The sequence below is a fragment of the Ahaetulla prasina genome, chromosome 2 (assembly GCF_028640845.1).
Source record: "Ahaetulla prasina isolate Xishuangbanna chromosome 2, ASM2864084v1, whole genome shotgun sequence".
Classification (NCBI taxonomy): Eukaryota; Metazoa; Chordata; class Lepidosauria; order Squamata; family Colubridae; genus Ahaetulla; species Ahaetulla prasina.
In genome coordinates this window covers 176427542-176452183 of record NC_080540.1, presented here as the reverse complement: position 1 = coordinate 176452183, position 24642 = coordinate 176427542, and the positions used below count along the sequence as shown (strand labels likewise).

At 40.9% G+C, this 24642-nt stretch overlaps 1 protein-coding gene across 2 annotated transcripts in view; it reads left to right on the top strand.

Annotated features, from left to right (window-relative positions):
• The window catches only part of BGN (biglycan), a 72158-nt gene that overhangs the window by 19563 nt on the left and 27953 nt on the right, over positions 1–24642 (top strand). For both annotated transcript variants that reach the window (XM_058169163.1, XM_058169164.1), the window contains exon 2: positions 22202–22455. In XM_058169163.1, coding sequence (XP_058025146.1) covers positions 22218–22455 — 238 coding nt within the window. In that variant the 5' untranslated portion in view covers positions 22202–22217. The remainder of the gene's footprint in view (positions 1–22201; positions 22456–24642) is intronic.

Genomic DNA, 24642 nt, shown 5'->3' with positions numbered 1-24642 from the left:
CCAGTCACATTATCCCCATCCCCACCAAGCCACGCCCACAGAACCAGTAGTAAAATTTTTTACATTTCATCACTGATTCTGATATCTAGCTCACTCATGTGACATTTGTGATGTTCCCAATCCTATTCTTTTCCTTTTGTTTCTCCTTTTATATTCTATCCCCCCTTTTGAAAAAGGTTTCTGCTGAATATGCTTTCCCTATATAATTAAATTACTTGCATTCTTATCTAAGACCTAATTCATTAAGTCTTACTAGTGGGAATTTATTTAAAACATAGCACTTGCTTGACATAATTTTACTTTATTTCTCCCTTCCCATTCTGGCAGGCTAGAAATCTGTGATTGCTTTTAATCTCCAAGACTATTTTTCTCTGTGATCTACACAAATTGTGCAGCTTTGAATAATAATAATAATATATTGAATAATATTTTTGAATATTATTTTGAATAATAATAATATTGAACAGTATTTTTAAGCCTACACATTTGTACCAGTTGCCTGTATCTATGGGTGTACAGCTGCCATGTTACAAAAGCAAAAGAACAAAAGACATGTCACACCAGAGGTGGGTTTCAGCAGGTTCTGACCAGTTCTGGGGAACCGGCGGTGGAAATTTTGAGTAGTTTGGAAAACTGGTAGTAAAAATTATGACTGGCCCTGCCCCCATCTATTCTCTGCCTTCCAAGTCCCAGCTGATCGGGAGGGAATGGAGATTTTGCAGTATCCTTCCCCTGGAGTGGGGAGGGAATGGAGATTTTACAGTATTCTTCCCCTGCCATGGCCACCAAGCCATGCCCACAGAACCGGTAGTAAAAAAATTTGAAACCCAACACTGATGCACACCCCAACATGACTATGCAGCATGATTGGAATAAAGAAGAAACTAACATTATGGTTTGAACTGGAAGTTTGCAAAGCACAAAACGTTTTGTGCTCACATGCAAATAATATGTCAATTAAAACACTAAGGATGCATGTGTGGCACCAGGTTGAGTAGCAAAAGCAATGGAAAAATATACTGTATTATTCATTAATTAGCATTCATTATCTTTTCTTTTATGTACACTGAGAGCATATGCACCAAGACAAATTCCTTGTGTGTCCAATCACACTTGGCCAATAAAAAATTCTATTCTATTCTATTCTATTCTATTCTATTCTATTCTATTCTATTCTATTCTATTCTATTCTATTCTATTCTATTCTTAACATACCCCCTCCAAATAACAATTGCAATTTGAACAAAAATAAAGCCAACACCTTGATAGCACCCACAAAAAAAATGTTCCGATGTAGGTCTTGCCCTGGTCTGTTCACCCTTCATGCAAAATAATGTCCGTGTAGGTATAAAAGTGTGCAAGCATGTGTTCTTCTGGTATGTCCGTCACCTCAATATATGTAAATGTAAATTACCCTAAGTGTAGTTAAAGACAATGGAAAAAGAATTAGCTATTGAAATCTGTCATCTCACTCAGCTGTTTCATTCTGCTTCACGGTCAAGCTGTTGGCTCTTATCTCTGTGGTTTGGCTGTGCTTTGAGTTGCTCCAGGGGGGAAAAAAAAGCATGTGCAGAAAAGCATGGTATTAGTCTTTCAGTGACAACCGGGGAGAAAGCTAAGATCATCTGGTTACACAGCCCATGAAATCTGGTCACTCCATGCCAGCAGAATGTTTTGTCTGCTTTAGTTGTAAATCTTCCGATTGTCATTTTAATTTTTGTACTCTTTCTGATCTTCTGTACTGTTTTTGTCCCCTTGCTGTCTAAGCCAAAGGCATTGGCAAGTGCAGAGGAGCTCCCAAAGTCTCAGGTGATCCCTTTGCTAGCTACATTTGCAGGACTTAGTCCAATCTTTGGTCTCCTTGAATTACAATAAGCTAAGGTTAAAACTAACCAGGTTTACTGCCTTCAGCAAGCTGAGGCCAGCCATGAGCCAACAGCACTGCAGAGCTAGTGGCCTTGAAGGGAGGGGGAAATAGAGCATAATTCACTAATTACTGCCCTCTTCCCAAATGTTATTTTTTTGCATAATTTCAATAGATCATATTGAAAACATTAGAATAGGAAGCAGATTCTAAAAGGAATCTGTTCACCACAATTTATAGTCTGTGCATGCACAGAACCTTCTGAGCATGTGCAAAGCATCTGTGATGACGTCCAGGCGGGTGGGCAGAGCCTCCTGGCGCCGCTGCTACCGGCTTGTCCGAACCGGAGTGAATCGGTAGAAACCCACCACTGGCTGGTGCATTTATGCACACCCCTTTACGGACCTCTTACGAATGGTGTGAGGTCCACTAGAGACAGTCATGAAGTGGAATCTAGAAGCTTCCCTTGATGAATTCTGCCTCATATATAAGCCTGAGTTAGAGAAAGATTTTAAAGCCATTTTTTTTTTTGGCTCAAATGATGGTCGACTTTGCTGTGTTCCTGCTTTGCTGACTAAGTCTAATTTCATTTGGTTTTGTGGGGCCCTTTACTTCCCCCACATCCTTTTTCAAATACATTGGATGGTTACGAGTAGGACTTAGTTTTAAGAGGCAAGCAAGTGAGGGAAGTTGGCCTTTTCTCTCTTTCTTTTGCACATACATGTTTTGTTTTCCTGGGGGAATGGAGGAGAGATGCAGTCGAGTAATAGGTTCCCAAAAGTCCTTCATATAGCAAGTGGAAATGCAAAATAGCCATAGAGTTTTAATAATTTTTACTTCTGACTGAAAAATCAGAGGGCTCAAAATTTGAAGGAATCCATGGATGATCCAAATCCACTTAATGTGCTTTGTCAAATTGGTCCATGGGCGAATCAGAAAACCCCTTAAACAGAGGCCCCTCTCTAGAAGAGACATGTGCCATGTCAACATTCCCCCCTCCCACCACATTTACACGTTCTATATTTAGATCTTTATCTTTCTCCTCTTTCTCCTAATAAATTCTGGCTGTGGGGACTGAAGCTATAGAGCAGGGGTGTCAAACTTGATTTCATTGAGGGCCCCATCAGGGTTGTGTTTGACCTTGGGGGGCCAGGGTGGGTGTGGCCAGCTAGATGTCACTCGTGCTGGGGGCGCCTGTGGTGGCCCAAGCTCTCTGCCAGCGAAAACGGACTCCCAAGCTCCTCCTGCAACCCTCTGCCAGTGAAAACAGAGCTTGGGAGTACTGCCCGCGGCCCTCACGAGCTCCGTTTTCAGCTGCAATGGCTTCCTACAACCTTCTGTCAGCGAAAATGGAGCTCAGGAGGGCTGCACGCAGCCCTCCCGAGCTTCGTTTTTGCTGGCAGAGGCATCGCTGGCCGGTCCTTCGCTGTTTCTGGGGCGGCCCCATGGCCCAGATCTAAGCACCCCGTGGGCTGTATCCAGCCCCCCAGGCCTTGAGTTTGACACCCCTGCTATAGAGCAATGGAAGATGGTGGAGTGAGGAAACAAGCACACAGCCTGTCTACCTTTTGCTTTTCACATGAATGAACAATCTATTGCCTACCAGGGAAATGAAAAACTCAATATTTTTTGACTGATCGTGTTGGGTGTCTTTCACCTGGATGCCTGCAACTTTCACTAGCTGGTTTAGAAATTCACTGTAGTTGCTACTTACTTTTTCTCCTCCTTTTTTTTCGTTAATAAAAGGGATCAGATAAATATTCCCTTGAGCCTTTGTTTCTGATGACTATTGTATATAAATATGGCCACATACTTTTCTTGGCCACAAAGCAGTGGGCTAATCTGAATCCTCTCTCTCATCATTATTTTTTGAGGCAGTCGAGTAATAACTGGAAAAGAGCTGATGTAGTTCCCATCTTCAAAAAAGGAAAAAAAACAGATCCAGGAAACTACAGACCTATCAGTCTGACCTCAATACCGGGGAAGATTCTGGAAAAGATAATCAAGCAACGAATCACCGAACACCTAGAAGCAAACAAAGTAATAACCAAAAGCCAACATGGGTTTGTCAAAAACAGATCATGCCAGACTAATCTTATCGCATTCTTTGACAAAATGACAAAATTAGTAGACCAGAGGAATGCTGTCGATATAATTTACTTGGACTTCAGTAAAGCATTTGATAAAGTAGACCATAACCTACTACTAGATAAAGTAGAAAAATGTGGGTTAGACAGCACCACCACCAGATGGATTCGTAACTGGCTGACCAACCGCACTCAACGTGTAGTCCTCAACGGAACTACATCCACATGGAGGGAAGTATGCAGTGGAGTACCCCAAGGCTCTGTTTTAGGCCCAGTACTCTTCAACATCTTCATCAATGACTTGGACGAGGGGATAGATGGGGAACTCATCAAATTTGCAGATGACACCAAGCTGGCAGGAATAGCCAACACTCCAGAAGATAGGCTCAAGTTACAGAAAGATCTTGACAGACTTGAACATTGGGCGCTATCTAACAAAATGAAATTCAACAGTGAAAAAAGTAAGGTTCTACATTTAGGCCAAAAAAACAAAATGCACCAGTACCGTATATGTGGTACCTTGCTCAATAGTAGTACCTGTGAGAGGGATCTTGGAGTCCTAGTGGATAACCATTTAGATATGAGCCAGCAGTGTGCAGCAGCTGTTAAAAAAGCCAACACAGTTCTGGGCTGCATAAACAGAGGGATAGAATCAAGATCACGTGAAGTGTTAGTACCACTTTATAATGCCTTGGTAAGGCCACACTTGGAATATTGCATCCAGTTTTGGTCGCCATGATGTAAAAAAGATGTTGAGACTCTAGAAAGAGTGCAGAGAAGAGCAACAAAGATGATTAGGGGACTGGAGGCTAAAACATATGAAGAACGGTTGCAGGAACTGGGTATGTCTAGTTTAACAAAAAGAAGGACTAGGGGAGACATGATAGCTGTGTTCCAATATCTCAGGGGCTGCCACAAAGAAGAGGGAGTCGGGCTGTTCTCCAAAGCACCTGAGGGTAGAACAAGAAGCAATGGGTGGAAACTGATCAAAGAAAGAAGTAACTTAGAACTAAGGAGAAATTTCCTGACAGTTAGAACAATTAATAAGTGGAACGACTTGCCTTCAGAAGTTGTGAATGCTCCAACACTGGAAATTTTTAAGAAAATGTTGGATAACCATCTGACTGAGATGGTGTAGGGTTCCTGCCTAGGCAGGGGGTTGGACTAGAAGGCCTCCAAAGTGCCTTCCAACTCTGATGTTATGTTATGTTATGTTATGTTATGATAATAGGTTCCCAAAAGTCCTTCATACAGCAAGTGGAAATGCAAAATAGCCATAGAGTTTTAATCATTTTTACTTCTGACTGAAAAATCAGAGGGCTCAAAATTTGAAGGAATCCATGGATGATCCAAATCCACTTAATGTGCTTTGTCAAATTGGTCCATGGGCGAATCAGAAAACCCCTTAAACAGGGGCCCCTTTCTAGAAGAGACATGTGCCATGTCAACATTCCCCCCTCCCACCACGTTTACACGTTCTATATTTAGATTTTTATCTTTCTCCTCTTTCTCCTAATAAATTCTGGCTGTGGGGACTGAAGCTATAGAGCAGGGGTGTCAAACTTGATTTCATTGAGGGCCCCATCAGGGTTGTGTTTGACCTTGGGGGGCTAGGGTGGGCGTGGCCAGCTAGATGTCACTCGTGCCGGGGGCGCTTGTGGTGGCCCAAGCTCTCTGCCAGCGAAAACGGACTCCCAAGCTCCTCCTGCAACCCTCTGCCAGTGAAAACAGAGCTTGGGAGTACTGCCCGCAGCCCTCACGAGCTCCGTTTTCAGCTGCAATGGCTTCCTGCAACCCTCTGTCAGCGAAAATGGAGCTCAGGCCCGAGCTTCGTTTTTGCTGGCAGAGGCATCGCTGGCCGGTCCTTCGCTGTTTCTGGGGCGGCCCCATGGGCCAGATCTAAGCACCCCGTGGGCTGTATTCAGCCCCCCAGGCCTTGAGTTTGACACCCCTACTATAGAGCAATGGAAGATGGTGGACTGAGGAAACCAGCACACAGCCTGTCTACCTTTTGCTTTTCACATGAATGAACAATCTATTGCCTACCAGGGAAATGAAAAACTCAATATTTTTTGACTGATCGTGTTGGGTGTCTTTCACCTGGATGCCTGCAACTTTCACTAGCTGGTTTAGAGATTCACTGTAGTTGCTACTTACTTTTTCTCCTCCTTTTTTTTCCGTTAATAAAAGGGATCAGATAAATATTCCCTTGAGCCTTTGTTTCTGATGACTATTGTATATAAATATGGCCACATACTTTTCTTGGCCACAAAGTAGTGGGCTAATCTGAATCCTCTCTCTCATCATTATTTTTTGAGGCATGAATGGAAAAGAGATGATGAAACTGGCACAATGTGCTTATCGAAATATGACCAAGAGGAAAAGTGATTCTAAAATTCGACTTCGCTTTTATCAAAAGTGGTCTGTTTCCTAGCTCTTGAAAAGATCCCTGAAAACAAATTAAAACCAGCATTCCATGCATAGGACAAATCTCTACTTTCTCCATTATTTGGGGAAAATTCATTATGAAGCCTTCCATTTATAGGACAGTGAAACAATGTGCTAAATACCAAATGTCCCACTTACCGTCAGCATTTCCTTTTGGGTTGTAAGGAATGTTTTGAAATATTCCATTCAAAACAATGGAAGGCATTCAAGACAGTAATAGAAATCTCAGGAGGATATAAACTTTCTTCAAAGGAAATTTACTTAAGCATACAATAATATTTTCTCAGGCAGAGGTGATACTAACATTGTACTGTGCGAGAGAACAATCAAAACTGAAACCATTAGATGCCAAACTGGACTGAAGGAAGAGCTGCTTCCTTCAAGGCACTTGTGTTCAATTTTGGCAAGATTTGTGATTTTGGCAAGATTTAAGATTTGTGGACGTCAACTCCCAGAATTCCTCAGCCAGCCATGCTTGGACACCCCTGCATTAGGGTGTTCAGCAAAATAACTTTTGTTTTGCCCCTCTAAAGCTTAGCCCTTATATTCTGAAGAGCCCAAATGAAACTATTCTCAGAAATTTAAACTTAATGTCAACCGCTCCAATCTTGATTGCAGAAAATATGACTTCTGTAACAGAGTTGTTAATGCTTGGAACACACTACCTGACTCTGTGGTCTCTTCTCAAAATCCCCAAAGCTTTAACCAAAAACTGTCTACTATTGACCTCACCCCATTCCTAAGAGGTGTGCATAAGAGCACAAAGGTGCCTACCATTCCTGTCCTATTGTTTCCTTTCATTATATCCAATTAATATAGTTATTACATACTTATGCTCATATATATGCTCATATATTATATAGTTGTTTTCATGCTTATGCTTATATATACTGTTGTGACAAAATAAATAAATAAGTAAGTAAGTAAGTAAGTAAGTTGTCACGGCTGGTTATAGGAAATTCAGTTCCTTGCTAAAGAAATTTTGTTGCATAAGGAAAAGCAGAGGGTGACACCCATCTCCGCTACAGCCATATTTTTCAACAGTCTTGGGACTCCTTTTAAAGATCAGTTCTTGCCTTCATCTCTCCCAAATCCTGCCTCCTGCAATAGCCTTCTTTTCCTTCCCGCTGTCTGGTAGGGCCAGGCCTGAATTTGCTTAGGCAGAAAAAGGGTTGGATAATCTCCTATGTTTGCACAGACACAAATTCGAGCCAGAAATTAAGAAGGAACAATTGGGCTTTTATTTCTAGAATGTTATTTCTATCATGTTTCAACATTTAGTTGTAAGTAGGGCAGGGAGAAGCCAATTGGTAACAGTACATTAAACTGAAAAATAATTTCTTGGTTTTTTTTGTGTAAACTCATATAATTCTAAATCCTGTCTAAAAGTTAAGAATATAGTTATGATTCCAAAGATTTTTAGATTGGGTATTAACAATTTTGTCAGATTGCCCCCAACCTGTTGAAACTCTTGTGAATAATAAATTAGTGAAATTCATTATCACAAAATGCCAGTCTTTCAAGGTAGGTTAAGTCAACCGACAGATAAAGCAGTAATTCCAGGAATGGCCTTTATGTCCATAATGGAGCCCAAAATTTCCATTGCCAAACAAAACAGTTGTTAAGTGAGATTTTCCCCATTTTACAACCTGTCTTGCCCCAGTTGTTAAGTGAATGACTGCAGTTGTTAAGTTAGTAACACAGTTGTTAAGAGAATCTGGCTTCCCCATTGACTTTGCTTGTCAGAAGGTCTCAAAAAGTAATCACATGGCTCCAGCATAGTGAAACCATCGTAAATACATGCCAATTGCCAAGCGTCCAAATGTTGACCTCGTGATTATGGGGATGCTGCAGCGGTTGTAAGTGTTAAAAAAAAATGTCATAACTCACTCAGTTCAGTGCCATTGTAATTCCAAACAATTGGCTAAACCAATTGTTGAAAGTCAAGGATTATCGGTAATAGGGTAGAAGAACAGAGTCTTGAAAGCCTAGTACAGAATGAGTTTCTGTATCATTCTATACAACAAAACCAAGGCAGGATTATTATCTTCCTCACCCTTTCCCCTTACTCTGGACCAAGTAACCTTTCCACTTCAATGGCCTATTCTTTTTTTCCATATGCTCAAACCAAGTCTACCTTCTTTTACAAAAGTGAACAGTTGCTTGAGTGGCTTTGAAAGGAATAAATTCAAGGAGATTGGGTCTCTCAAGGCTATATTAGTGTTTCCTCTGGATTGAGGTCAGCACACTTTCAAAGATCACTTACTGTGGGAGACTGATGGAAAAGGCATTATACCTCTGTCTTACCAGAGGTGTCTGGTTGGCCACTGTAAGAAACAAAATGCAGAACTAAGAGGCAAAAGAACTCAGTAAAAGTTTTGGGTTTTTTGACACACACACAAACATACAATACATTTTTTCTGAACAGAGTATTGGCCAGGTTTTAGATTTATACAACTTTTAGTTCTCTTCCCACACATTTTGTATGTTTACATTAATATATTTTTTCTTTTTCTCTCTCAATTTTATTTCCTTTCCTTTATTTATGTTGTATATCTAATCTTACCCTTCGCCCTGAATTCTATTCATTTATCAACTTCCCTCTTTTTTCGCCCTTCTCTCATTACTCCCTCTAAATTAAACCTTAAATCAATCATTATCAAAATTGATATTTGTAAAATTTTATATATACTACTTATCAAACATTAAAGTCATTCATGTATTTGCAGTTCAAAACAATTCATATAATATTCAACTGTTTATACATTTATAACTCTTTATAATAAATTATAATCAAAACAGAAAAAAACTTAGTTAATCTTCATAACATATATTTCTGATGCTTTAAGTGAATTCCATAATTACAGTTAAAGACTTTTTATATTTTCAAATTCCATTATTAATATTTAAACCATTTGATGTATTATCAGTTTTTTTTTGTTTCTTCTTTTCTCTCTTCCTTTTTTTCTTCTTTCTCTTAAAAGCCTTTACTCTCTTTATTTGCCCAGTATTTCTATCCACTCTCCTCTTTCCCCTTTCCCTTGTTCTTATAGTCTCACTGTTACTCCCAAAGTGGTCCCTTAATTTTTTATTTTTTTTTCCACCCCTCCAAAAGGGCTATTCTCAAAGTTGTATGTTTTAACTGTAATCTTGGGGTAGAAAATAAACTGGTTTTACTGAATGGGGTTGTACGTATATGTTGTTGAAAGAGACTGGAGCATTTCGTAGGTATATTTTTCTTCATCATATTCCAATGACATTTTCCAGTCATGGCTCCCCAGCACTAATAATAACTTGAGGGGACAATTCTTTTTAACAGGGCAAAGCAGAGGAGAATTCCCTTTCCAGTATCACCATCATCCTGATCAGTGAACACAACCTCCTCCCATATGCTGCTATTTATAGTAACACAGCAGGAACAGCATAAGTTCAAGTGACAGGTTTAACATCATGTGCAACTCAGTCCTTTAATACAGATTTACCACCTCAGTGACAAGCCTTTGTGGTAACAAATTACATCCTTTCACCTCACTTTCTGCAACTTAAGTATTGAAACATGTCATATCCAAGTCCCAAATTGCAACTTACAAAAGTGCAGGAGTCGCCTGCTGCTTCTGACTCTTCCTGGCAACATGGGAATGAAAAGAAACTACCAATGTGGTATTGTTGCATCATCACCTAGAATAGCTTTCCTCCACTTGATGCTCTCCAGATGTGGCTAGGAATTCTGGAACAGCATTGTGGCACATCTGGAGGGCACCAGGTTGGGAAAAGCTATTTCTGAAGTATCAATCAATTGAACCGATCAGACAGCACAGCAATTGCTGGTGCATTTTGGCTGCATCCCTTTTTCTGCAATACATTAATGGAAAGTTGCAGGAGCTGTGTAAATTGTCAATAGTTGTATTTTTATAGTTTGGTTGCAATTCTCTTTTTCATGTGTGAATCAGTCATAAATCTGTCCCAGAAGCATTCTGGCTTCTGATCTTTTACAGACTGGAAACATTTACCACAACTAAACTGGAACAATTTTAATCATAGCTAAACCTGAACTGAAATGAAGACTATTGAATGGTTTGATTCTTCCTGGTCAAGTTTAAAAAAGGTTAAAATTAAAGGATAGTAAAGAAGGGTGCTTTAGTGGACCAGCTGTCAAGGAGAATTTGAAAAGACTGTTACAGCATACCGTAGAACCAAGATCCCCGGAAAGTCATGATGAATAAGAAAAAAAGATTGCATCTATTAAACACCTGTACTCTTAATTATTGGATATACAGGAGTTTTAGTATCCCATGCAGGTGGATAGCCTCAGTGTTTGGTATTCCACCTGAGTTAATGGGTTCAGGACTAAGGCCCTGCTAGAGCAATACATAAAGAATACTGAGTGATCACAGTGATCACACAATTAAAGGCTTCAAGCTTTAGAGGCATAGTTTCCAGGAAATGCTGAAATCTGGCATGCATTTCTTAGAGTAACCATCTGTCACTGGCTGCAATTAAAGCCTAATGTGATGTTTTGAACATTTCAACATTCATAGATATGCATAAAATAAATACAGGGAAGAAAAATGTTGCTGCAGAAGACAGGAGGAGTTCAACAGCAGAAAAGAAGTAGCTCAGAAACAGACGTTTGCTCAATATTTCTGTCCTTTTCAGGGTTGCACTTTCTGTCCATCTATATTTGGTTGACAGTATAGTACTGTAGTTATTTCTCACCATTCAATACTTATTCCAGCCTCTAGAAAAACTGGCTTTCTCCATCTACATATCCAGAATATTGGATTTCAACCTTAATTTGCCATCACTCCTTTCTCTAACACCAAATTAGGGTATGTGTATGGGGGGGGGGGGAGTTTAAGAATTAAAGGTAATGTTTACCTACTGCATTCCTCTGAAATGCTCCTGCTTTACTCCAAGGAGGAGGACTTGATCTTCACACAGAGCATTTCTAAGCATGTTATTGCAGGGGTCCCCAACCTTGGTCCCTTTAAGACTTGTGGACTTCAACAAGTCTTAAAGGGACCAAGGTTGGAGACCCGTGTTATGGGATATGTCAAAGCAGTTGCTTATTTATTTATTATTGCTCAAAACGTTGGAGGGATGTGGGTGGGTGGCATCCCAAGGACAGCTTCTTTTGCTTCAGTCCAGCCTTTCCCATCCATCTTTTTTTTTTTTACCAGATAATTTTTCACTTCCACTCACTGTATTATCAGCCTGTCTTGAATGGTTGCAAAGATAAGGGTGTTTTTATGCAAATGATATTTTTATGGTTTCCTCAAATGGTATGCAATTTATTCAGATTCTTCTAGATCAGGGGTATCAAACTCGATTTCACTGAGGGCCACATCAGGGTTGTGTTTGATTTTGGGGGGCCTGGGTAGACATGTCTAGGGTGGGCATAGCCAGCATGACATCACTTGTGTCAGGTGCTCCTGTGGTGGCCTGAGCGCTCTGCCAGTGAAAATGGGCTCCTTGGCCCTGTTTTCAGGCACGACGGCCTCCTGCAGCCCTCTGCCAGTGAAAATGAAGTTCGGGGGGGGGCACACTTCATTTTTGCTGGCAGAGGGCTGCAGGAGGCCATTGTGGCCGAAAATGGAGTCTGGGACGGCTGCATGCAGCCCTCCTGGGCTCCGTTTTTGCTGGCAGAGGCACCACGGGCTAGACCTTCACGGTTTCCAGGGTTGCCCCACGGGCCCAGATCTAAGCACCCTGTAGGCAGGATCTGGCCTGCGGGCCTTATGTTTGACACCCCTGTTCTGGACTTTGGAAGAGTCTGGGAGATGAAGACGGGGGAATCAGGGTGAAAGGAATCTAATTCAGCCATGCAGTTTGTTTGACTTCATTATACCTTTACTTCATACCCTCAATCATTTATTGACACACAGAGTATTCCTAAATTTTTCTTCATTTATTCTCAGCATTAGCCAATATTATCCCCTGCCCTCATGATGATGCTTGCTTGCATCTAAGTCCTGGTTATCTTGCTTTATTCCATGTTCCGCCTTAAACACATCGGAGGTGAAGGCAGTCAGATCAATGATCAGTTATTTTTGTGGCAGCAGTTCTTTCTTTTGTTACTGTGAGCTCTGCTAAGAATATTGAGAAAACGTTCAAAAGACCACTTTTAAGTGAGGTGTTTGTTGGGCAATTTCTTTGCTGAGTGGTCAGATATTTAAAGCAGGTGCCGAGATGGTCATTTGGACTTGTTTGCATTGTAAAAACCTGTGCTGAGACTGGGGTGGGGGGTGGGGAAGAGTAAGCAAAAAAATAATTTAAAAAATGAGGAAAACTCCCATTACTGACTTATCTAATAAACAGACTTTTTGTCATGCAAATATTTTGGGAAAAAGAGACTCAGATATTTCAGAGAGATCCTGCCTTAATGAATGCACCAACAATGCATGACTGGAAAGTTCCCTCCTCAGCATCTCACAAGTCTGTATAAAGTAAAGGTTTCCCCTGTCCAGTCGTATCCGATTCTAGGAGGCAGTGTTCATCTCTGTTTCCTAGCCAAGGGACCCAGCATTTATTTATTTTATTTATTTATTTTGTCACAACAATATATGTAAGTATCATACAAAAAGATTATATAGTATATAAACATATATATGAGTCAATATTAGGAGGTATAAGCATATATATATATATAGGAAGAAGAAAAGAAAAACAATAGGACAGGAACGGTAGGTACGTTTGTGCTCTTATGCACGCCCCTTATGGTCCTCTTAGTAATGGGGTGAGGTCAACAGTAGAAAGTTTTTGGTTAAAGCTTTTAGGATTATGGGAAGAGACCACAGAGTCAGGTAAAGTATTCCAAGCACTGATGATTCTGTTACATAAGTCATATTTTCTGCAATCTAGATTAAAGTTAACATTAAGTTTAAATCTATTGGTTGCTCTTGTATTATTGTCTGAATTCATTGTCTGAAGACCCTTTCTGTGGTCATGTGGCCAGCATGGCTATATATGCTAAGGTGCATGAAGCTCTGTTTCCTCCCCACCAAAGTGGTACCTATTTATCTACTTGCAGTTGCATGCTGTCAGACTGCTAGGTTGGTAGGAGCTGGGGCATGCTTACTCCATCATGCGGTGCTTGGATCTTGAATTACCAGCCTCCTGGTTGACAAGCCCAGTGTCTTGTTTTTAATAGTTTTAATGTGAGCCAAAATTTAATTAGATTTTTATAGTGTTTTTAATTTTTATTATGAATATTGTTTTATATTTGGCTGTAAACCGCCCTGAGTCCTTCGGGAGAAGGGCGGTATAGAAATTTAATAAAATAAAACAAATAAATAAACCGCTAGGCCACTGCACCCCGCAACCCCCAGTTCTGTATTCTGTCCCCCAATTCTTGTCATTACAACTCAAAAGGGAAGCCTGTGTGAATCTTGCTTCTGTGATTGTACTCTTAGGTTAAGGAGGTTGGAATGTGTTTTTCCAAGCATTCCCCATTTTTTCTTCTTTGGTCAGAGGAAAAGAAAGGGGGAAGCATTTTTTACTTGTAGTACCAATAGCAAAATTGTCCCACTGTTAGATGGAGCAAAGCATCTAGTATCTCTAATAAAAGATTTGCTCTACTATCCAGAGCAACTGATTCATTCTGCTTAATGAAAAGAAAGCTGCCAGCATAGCCTTGAGCTTTGATGCTTCTATCTGGGGTTTCTCCAAATGAAGCCTCAGTAGTTCTTTGGATTGACCTGTCACCTCATAGTCTTGTTCTGAGAAGTTACCTAAGCAAGTAGAAAGCCAACAGCAGGGGTGAAATCCAGCTGGTTCTGGAGAACCAGTAGCGGAGAACTGGCAAATACCACCTCTGGCTGGTCCCAGAGTGGGGTGGGAATGGAGATTTTGCAATATCTTTCCCCTGCCACGCCCACCAAGCCACGGTCACAGAACCAGTGGTAAAAAAATTTGGATTTCACCACTGGCCAACAGGCTTGGAAGCCATTGCAAACAATGAGAAATGTTGTGTGTGGATGGATGGAGAGCAGGATTTGTTTGGGCAAATGCAGTAACAATTCAGGAAGGGTAAAAATAAAAATCAGCATCAGCTAATCCAACTCAAGAGAGTCTTGACTGAAAACATAACCATTCTGGTTTCAGATTTCATCCATGTCCCTAAAAAGAACATTTGAACCACCCATAAAATTGCTTCAGGTCAGAAGTGTCTGTTGCTAGCCATGATAACATCAAAGTAAAAAAATGCATTAAGATGCCACAATAAAAAAACCTCACTCTTTTGTATTTGCATTATACATAAGTACATAAGAAGAAATTGCACTATGAAGTTGCGACATACGTTTTGTCACTTCCTCCCTCCCTCCCTCCCCCAATATATACTTCAACCTTAGCATTTACCGCCTACTGCTACCAAATACCTCTCACCGACCCGTGCGCTCTCACAGAGAGGGACTCCTCAGGGTGCCGTCAGCTAGGCAGTGTCGACGCCCAGGGGAAGGGCCTTCTCTGTGGGGGCTCCCACCCTCTGGAACGAACTCCCCCCAGGACTCCGTCAACTTCCGGACCTCTGAACCTTCCGTCGCGAGCTCAAGACGCATTTATTCATCTGTGCAAGACTGGCTTAGATTTTAAATTCATAGATTTTAAATTTATAGGGGTTTTAAATTTGGTTTTAAGATTTATATTTATATTTTTAATATTTGGCATTAGAATAAGTTTTTTAACAGTTATTTTAATTGTATACAAATGTTTTATGTGCCTGTGAACCGCCCTGAGTCCTTCGGGAGATAGGGCGGTATATAAATTTGAATAATAAATAAATAAATAAATAAATACCTGAGCTTTGCTTATGTTCTTTTATTTCTCTCTTTCTTCGTCCTAGTTTGGCCTACACTACACTAGAATTCCCCATCTTATCCTCTCTAGCTCCACCTACATAGATGAAAGCTCTTGCAAGCAAAGATTCCTGTTTTATGCTTTCCCATATTTGGTTTCTTCTAGAAGTGTTGGTCATTCACTCCCATAATGACCAACCAACATGTTCAGGTAGGAGACAGCTGCCCTGCTTGCCTGGTGAAAGGGCCCTCAACACACTCTAACCATAATCTGACATCTGCTCTCAAGAGCCCCACTTCCTTACAGACGAAACAGAGGCGTGGACCTTTACAAGAAAGGGAGACAATGATCTCAACCTTCCAGGCATTGCCTCTGGGAAATCATGTCTCATTGTAGTTTTCCACATCTAAAGACCTGGGCACAAGCAGGGAGCGGGGATTGGAGAAAGAGAAAAGGCCAGTGTGGATTCTTTTCCCTGTCTTTCCTGTCCATGGCTTGCTTTTCAGTCCAAAGTAGCCCCCAAGGCAGCTCTGGGGATCAAGGGATCTGTCTGTTGCTGAACACCACAGGCCTACAGGCAGGCTAAAATAACGGCCAAATTACAGCCTTTCCTTTATGCAATTACAGGACATCTGCTTACTGCAAAAACCCAGGGAAAGCTACCATATTTTCCCCCAAGTATTTATAAACAGTTATAAACATGCTGATTTGCTTGCAATCTGAAATAGTAGCATAGATAAATCTGGGGGGACTGGCCTCTCATTTAGCTGACTGTGGGTGTGTTTTCAATCTGAGATTCACCCGCATCTCAACCTTTGCACAGTCCCCTATATAGCAAACAAATCAGGTCATAAGTATTAAGAAATTTGAAGGTATGGAATATTTTGATTCTATTCGAGGAGTGAGCAGTGGAGGGATCGATCCAGGGGTGAAATCTACTTACCTTCCTTACCGGTTCGGAAGTGTACGCACCACACGTGCCTCACATGGGCACACACACCCTCTGCGCATGTGCAAAACCTTTCTGTCCATGCGCAGATGGTAAAAAATACATTACTTCTGGGTTAAAACCAGGAAGTAATGACAGCCGGGCAGGTGGGCAGAGCGTTGCACCATGATTGCTACCGGTTCTCCGAACCACCAGCCAAAATCACTACCAGATTGCATGATCCGGTCCGAACCAGGAGCATTTCACCCCTAGATTGATCCCTCTTCACTGTCTTAACTAGGGATTGTATGCAAAAACTGATTGCGCTGACCCAGAAGAGAAGTTGGCAGTTAACTAAATGGACTGTTATGCAAAATGTACATTTTTTAAAAAAGCTTCTAGTTCTCATGACTGAAAACTAGGGCTCTCAGATCTCAAAGGTGAAAACCTGGATGACCAATGGTGGGCAGCAAATCCTTTCAGTTTTCTCACCTAGCATATTGTGAAGGCGCAACATATTCTGATATGGCAGAAAGGTTATCATCAACACCCTAACTCATTTTAAAATTATTTTTTTAGCAGTATTTTTGGAAGTGGTTGGCTTCTTCCTTTATCCCAGAGCCGAGACAGAATGATTAGCCCAGAGACACACAGATGACTTCATGCCTAAAAATCTCCACTTTCCACCAGTTTCTAGCCCAGAGCCTCGAACCACTGCATCAACAAACCCAGTTGTTTTCTTTTTGTCTGTTTGTTTCGAGGATTGTTGCTGTTGTTTTAACAGTAGCGGTTTGGAGCTGGATGTCGCACTTATGCAATTTCTGTACCTTTTGTGATGTCATTATTATAACTACAAATTTCCATTTAAATTTTATTTTGTTTTGGTTCACTGTCATCCTTTACCTGAATCTGACTGCAACATTTCCAGCAAGCTTTGTCTGGAAAAACTGGAAGATTTATTGAATGTAAATACAGGAATGAAAACGCAGATTCTACATTCCTAACTAAAGCTAAAGCTGTGTAGGTTAAGAGCCCTGTGTGATTGGTAAAAATGGCATATCTGTGGTACAAGGGGCAAAGTCAGCTCAAATTGGATATTTGAGATTTTTTTTCCAAAAACATTTATTTTAAATTCCATTTGCTTTTCTGTAGCCATCTACCTTTTCCTGTTTTAGTCAGTCTTAAAATCATAAACTTTGGGAGAGAGGGTTTACACCAGTGGTGAAATCCAATTTTTTTACTACCCGTTCTGTGGGTGTGGCTTGGTGGGCGTGGCTTGGTGGGCATGGCTTGGTAGGCGTGGCAGGGGAAGGGTCCTGCAAAATCTCCATTCCCACCTCACTCCAGGGGAAGGAAACTACAAAATCCCCATTCCCTCCCCACTCTGGGGCCAGCCAGAGGTGGTATTTGCTGGTTCTCCGAACTACTCAAAATTTCCGCTATTGGTTCCCCAGAACCTGTCAGAACCTGCTGGATTTCACCCCTGGCAGCAGCAGCTATTTTATTTATTTTATTAGATTTTTATACCGCCCTTCTTCCGAAGGACTCAGGGCGGTGTACAGCCAGAATAAAATACAGAATATATACAATTAAAAGAATTTAAAATAAAACTATTACAAACGGCTGATAATTAAAAAGATTTAAAAATTTAAAATATTAATAAAATCCCAATTTAAAATCAACTATTTATGCCAGTCCTGCTTGAATGAATAAATATGTTTTCAGCTCACGACGAAAGGTCCGAAGATCAGGCACTTGACGTAAGCCAGGGGGGAGTTCGTTCCAGAGCGTCGGTGCTCCCACAGAGAAGGCCCTACTCCTGGGGGCCGCCAGCCGACATTGTTTGGCGGACGACACCCTGAGAAGGCCCTCTCTGTGAGAGCGTACGGGTCGATGGGAGGCATAAGGTAACAGCAGGCGGTCTCGTAAGTACTCGGGTCCTAAGCCATGGAGCGCTTTGAAGGTGGTAACCAGGATCTTGAAGCGCACCCGAAAGACTACAGGAAGCCAGTGCAGACTACGGAGCTAGATGGGCATGTGCTGCATAAAAACCTGGGATGGCAGGCAGGGAGCTACAGCTTATATCCCATGCTGTACACTCTTTCCCCATCCTAGCAATGCAAAAATAACATATGGTAAGTGTAGGCATTTGCAGCTGGCAGCTCAGTCTCCTGACAAGTCAGGAAAAAAACCCCGAAGATGAGAAATGCTACGCTAAAAATAAGCAGGAAGTATGTTCCTTTGACCCCCTTTTCTTTCATATTGCTCTTTGATCGCTCATTTTTTGTGAAATATCCAAGGAACATCATGTCATTGCATCCTGTTTTTTTTTTCCTTCTGAATTTCCTTTTTTGTGGAAATTTAGGGAATGGGGATGGCTGGTAGTATAATCAAATGGCAAGAGCAGTTCTTTTAGTTAAATGGACATATACTACTATACCAGTTGTAGTGTCTTTAATTAAAGAGTACTTGTTTCAGGATTCAGAGTTTTATTGCCATACACAAAAAACAACCTTTTTAAAAAAAATACTAAGAGACCTTTATTCTGAATAGCACTTGCCTGTAAGTAAATTTTCTAGGAGAATCATTTTAGGAGAATTGACATTTACTTTCAGCTAAATGCAGAACATTCAGCCCATAATAACACTGAAGGACTCTGATATGAAAATAACTGCAATTAGGATAACGTGGAGGAGAATTTGAATTTAAAATTATAATTGCAATTACAATACTTAGACTTGTAGAGTCATAGAACTGTGGACTTGGAAGGGAACATAAGAATCTCACTCAGTCCTCTGCAAGAAAAATGTTAAACAACCCACCCCTCACATCCTGGACATAAATTGTTTCAACTTTTACCCTCAAGATGATGCTACATAGGGCATTGCACACCAGAACAACTAGATACAAGGACAGTTCCCCCCCCGCCCCCCCATGCCGTCATTCTGCTAAACAACTAATTCCCACAACACCGTCAAACTATTTAGTATGGCATCATCATCATCATCATCATCATCATCATCATCATCATCATTATTATTATTATTATTATTATTATTATTATTATCATCATCATCTTTCCTATTACCTATCTTATTTTCTACTTATGACTATAACTTTGTTGCTTGTATCTTTATGATTTATATTGTTTTTATTTAGTTTCCTAGTATGATTTATGTTGATTGCTTATTTAGTATCCTATGACTGTCACTAAGTGTTGTATCTTATGCTGTATGATGAATGTATTTTTATGATGACTATGATCATGATTTATCACTTATAGCTTTTATGTACACTGACAGCTTATGTACTGAAGACAAATTCCTTGTGTGGTCAATAAAGAATTCTATTCTATTCTATTCTATTCTATTCTATTCTATTCTATTCTATTCTATTCTATTCAGCAGGTTCTGACCAGTTCTAGAGAACCGGTAGTGGAAATTTTGAGTAGTTTAGAGAACCGGTAGTAAAAATTCTGTCTGGCCCCATCCCCATCTATTCTCTGCCTCCCGAGTCCTAGCTGATTGGGAGGAAATGGAGATTTTACAATATCTTTCCCCTGCCATGCCCACCAAACCACGCCCACCAAGCTATGCCATGCCCACCAAGCCATGCCCACAGAACCAGTAGTAAAAAAATTTGAAACCCACCACTGTTAGTCATGCATATCATCCAACAAAAAAACCTGTCAGGTCCTGGGAGGTAGGAACCCTATTTTCAAAGTTCACTTAGAAGATGACATGTGATGCAAACTTCAGGAGAGAGGTGACTAGTATTCCAGAGGACAGGTGTCATGGCTTAGGTGCATTGCTTCAAAGATGGGACCTGCAGCATGCCCACTCCGCTGAATCTTACCAGGGAGGTGGGCAAAAAAACATGTGAGAAAGTCCATTCTTTAGGTAACCAGACCATACGCCGTGGATAGGTCATCATCAGTACTTCGAATTGAACCTGAAGATCATACAGATGTTACCGTGCAATACAGATGTTACCGTGGTAGGCACCAAACAGGGTCAGCTGCCTCTGCAGTTCTGGAAATGTTCTAAAGGCAAGGAGAGGAAAGATACGATAGAGAAAAGCAGGTTTCATCATGAAGACTGGAAGAGTTAGAAAGATGAATGGCAATTGTTCTAAGGAGGATTAAATGGGGAAATAACTGGCTGCACTGAAACTCTGCGGGATATTCCTTTTGTATCCTGTCCTGACTAGAGGAGGAGAGTCCCAGCAGGATAGCTGAGAGGACCACCAAGGCAGATAATAGAGATGTGGCAGGCCAGATGTGAGGTTAACTCAGATCTGAAGGATGAAGCTGCCGCTGTGTAGAGGACAAAACTGCTTAACGGTTGCTGTGTAGAGGACAAAACTGCTTAACGGTTGCTTCGGCATAGGAGGAGAAATGAGGCAGAGGTTGACTGCTATCTAGGTGGTAAGGTACCTCATGTAACAGAAAGAGGGGAACAAATATAATCCAGTCAACTGCCCTGCCAGAAACTGCTTTCGTTCAATTACATAAACAAAAGTAAGGCAGCCTTTCATTAAAAGACAGTGCCTAGAAGTGCAAAGCAGAAGTCAAAAACCAGAGCATGAAGCAATGAGAGGTTCCAAAATGTAGTAACTAGCAGCATGGAAGAATTGTGGGCCAGGAACTAAGAGGCACTCTTTGTTCCCGTCTCCCAAAAACGAGGATAAGAGAATACCCCAAATTAATTAGAAAAAGTTGGATTTGAAAGATGGAGGATCTGGGTGATGGCCAGAGAACATATTGCCTTTGGTTGAAGTATGGTGTGGTTAATAATTGAAGTAAGCAAGCCCAGAGGGCTTTAGTAACAAAGAGGTTTCCCCAGCTCAGCCTGGTTTCCTTTTCACCCATTTCCTTTGCAAACAAGAAAAAGCAAAATCTTCCACCAGCTCTTTCAAACGAGTCTTTCTTGGCAGACCGAGTTGGCACCCTCAGAGAAGCAGCGTTACAGCTGTTTGCAGGCCCTGGACTGAATGAAACTAAGCTGTATGTTGCCAAGTCAACCCAGCTTTGGGGGATAGGCCATTGGCAAGGATCCAAGTGGTTACTCCAGCAATTCTGGGCTGAGTTTTGAAAGATATTTATTGCACAATCAACGCTGGAGTGAGTATACTCACTCTCTCCCACATTTTCTGATGTTCCCGACTCATCACCCGTCCCTCCTGGTTCGTAAGGGCTTGGGTTTTGTCTCTTCTCCTTCATATAATGAAATAATTAACTGTACAAAGTCTCAGCTAGGAAGTGCTTGATTCAAATCTGGATTCCATTATGGAGTCACTAGGTTGCCACATCCATGTCAGTGTTCCATTAATTAAATGAAGTTCCCTATTAAAAATTAAACTGAACTAAATCAAATTAATAAAGTGTTACCGTAAATAACAGAAATAAATAAAAAATAAAGTTCCAGTAATTTGCAACCTCCCTTACCCTGGGGCTGACAAGAAGTGTTGGCTGTCAGGACTCTATCATCCTACTAGATTGGCTTGATGAGACTCAGTTCAAACTTTTTCTTAGCACCTAGCATCAGAGGGCAAGAATTGAAAATTATATCCTCTTGAACTTCCTGGAGAAAAAGTGGATCCACTGCATTTCCTTCCTTCCTTCCTTCCTTCCCCTTTCCCCTCCCTTTCCCTTGGCTATATCCATGGCAGCAAGATCTTTGTTGCACCACAGTTTCATGCAAAAGGACAAAAAGGGACATTTCCATTTATCACATGGTCATCTGGGGATGAGAAGAATGGGAGGGCAGCAACTCCAGATCTCAGAGAGGGGGGAAAGTGGATAGTTCTGACAGAGCAACCAGTGAAACAGGTAATGTGGGGAGCTATAGAATGGGCTTGAGCAAGATTTGTCCCACCTTTATAATGTCACTGAAGAGGAATAAGAAAAATCCAAAGTTTAGCTATGGTCCTCTTACCAGAGTATTGGGCTGTGGTAGGTGCCCAATGATACCATGCGTAGAGTTATTATTGTCAATAACAAAGAAACTGATTCTGAGGACCTCAAGAATCTCAGCTCCAAGCACTCTCTGATCTCTGCCTATCTTTTCCGTACTTTAGCCTGGGACCTCCCACTATGGAGCACTTCCTTCTTCTGATACCTCTCCTGGGTCTGGTGAGCAGTGAACTGCCATTTGTACAAAGAGGATTCTGGGACTTCTCCATGGACGATCCCTCGGTCCAGGAAGAGGAAGAGGCTTCTGGGATCTTCCCTACTTCGAGTGGAGCTGAGGCAGAAGACATTCCTTTCTATCCAGGCCTCTGTCCCTTTGGCTGTCATTGCCACCTAAGAGTGGTCCAATGTTCTGATCTGGGTGAGTCTCTTTTCTCGGGGGGGGGAGGGGAAGGGGGAGAGATTACATCAATTGGGCAAGACTGATCTACCATTCATTCTGGAGATCCTAGTGCTAGTGTTAACAGAGGTAAACGTCTATTGTTGAAAAATTTAAACATAGGAAACAAAAGGGTTTAAAATATAAAACAGTTGCTCCAAAAACTATTAGAACGTTGAATAATAGGGTTGGAAGGGACCTTGGAGGTCTTCTAGTACAACCCCCTGCACAAGCAGGAGATCTATACCATTCCAGCCAAATGCTCTCAAGTGTGAGAAATCAGGAAACCCAAGCGGTTCAAATGAACGTAATGGTTTATTGCAAGCTTAAACTTCTCTACAAGAATCTGAACTACTAAAAGTCAAAGCAAATTGGCAGTCAATGGAATTCAAGGTGGGCTGGATTTAGATCTCTTCTGGGCATGAAGGGATGCAAGACTGATGACACATTTGACCTTTCCCTTGGGCTCAGCCTGGTCATCTCCTGCAGCAATCTTTTCTTAAAAACCTCCAGTGATGGAGCACTCACAAGTTTCGGAGGTAAGCCATTCCACTGGTTAATTGTTCTCACAGTCAGGAAATTTCTCCTTAGTTCTAGATATGCTTTTAGCAGATGGATGGATGGGTGGGTGGGTGGATGGATGGATGGAATGAAGGAAACACATATAAGAGCAACCATCTGGAATCTTTAGATTTCTCCATCATGCAAAGTATTAACAAATACAGGGAAGTGACATACTACTGAAATCTGCAGTGCGTCTCATGAACCTTGCTAAAACTTCCCACAACAGCTATCTATCTGGCTCCCTTTTCCTTGTCCCCATTCTGTCTGTCAAACAGGCTTCTGAGAGTAAACAAAGACCTATTTGGCAAACTCTAGATGCAGCTGAGGAAGAGAAGAGGAATCTGGCTATGTGGTTTATCTATTGTGCTAAGCCACATTGTAAATTACAGTTGATTGGGTTCACTTCACACCAAAATAGAATGTCATTAGCTATTTTGTCTTTTTTTACTAGATGAGCTATACGAACAAAATAAGCCATGCTAATCGATAAGATGTTTACAAATTGTGGTCAGAGCATATCTTTATTAGGAATCAGCATTTTCTAGACTGCAAAGTACATGCTACAAAACATCCTTGTTACTTATTTCACAGCTATTATTATTAGCATTTGTGATAAAATAATATTTTGAATATATGAGATGTATGGCTTATATGTACAAAGAGAAATAAAGGTCTTTTCCAGGGCTTTCTTCAAATTCTTCCCAACCAGGAAATATAATAAATGGTGCATCTACACAAATAAAGCAACTCTCAGACTAAGAAAAAAACAATACAATAAAATCAGAATCGAGTTGGCAGATTTATTCAAACATTAAGCAGTGATACATTTAGAAATAATTTGTTGCCTTGATATTAAAATAAAATAAAAGATTAATCAGCTAAGGCCTAGTTAACTAGTTGCCTCTTTGGCAACTGTCTAAAATTGTTCTTTCCAAGTAAGATTTGCTGAAATGAAAGGGATAGTGTTACAAGAATTCTAAAGTATTTTAAAACCAATATATCTTTGGATTTGTTAGGGTGGAGACTTTGGGTGTCTGTTGATAATGAGCCTTGCAGCTGATTGTTTACATTACGGTCTCCAGAACTGTCTTTATAGTCTGGAAACTATTTCTTCTACTTAAACTTTAAAGAACATGAACCAAAGATCAATTTATTAATATAGTTGCAAATGGAAGAAGGGGGAGCTTCACTTCTTTGCACCTGCTCAAAGTCACATTTCACATTCAATGATATTTCTATGAAATATATGGCAGTTCAGTAAAGTCTCAAATAATTTGTCTCATATTATTTTTCTTCACGGTAAGTTGGTCTTCCCCCACAAGTAACTCCTAGGAAATCCAGACCTTGGCTTCACAAAAGAAAAAGTTTGGCTTGAGGGTGGGGGCAGAGAGCTGTCCAGATGCTCTTTACTTTCCCCTTGTGTTTCTCAACGGAATGAGTGTTTTGCAGTTGTAAAAAGTGCAGGACTGCATAAATCATAGCTCAGAGTTGAGACAAGGGCACCATCCTGAGGATAATAGGTTAAAATAGGATTGCCAGGCCATTCCAGTGGCTGCTATTGAAACACTAGTAAAACAGAGACCGTCTTATTTTTTTTAAAAAAAA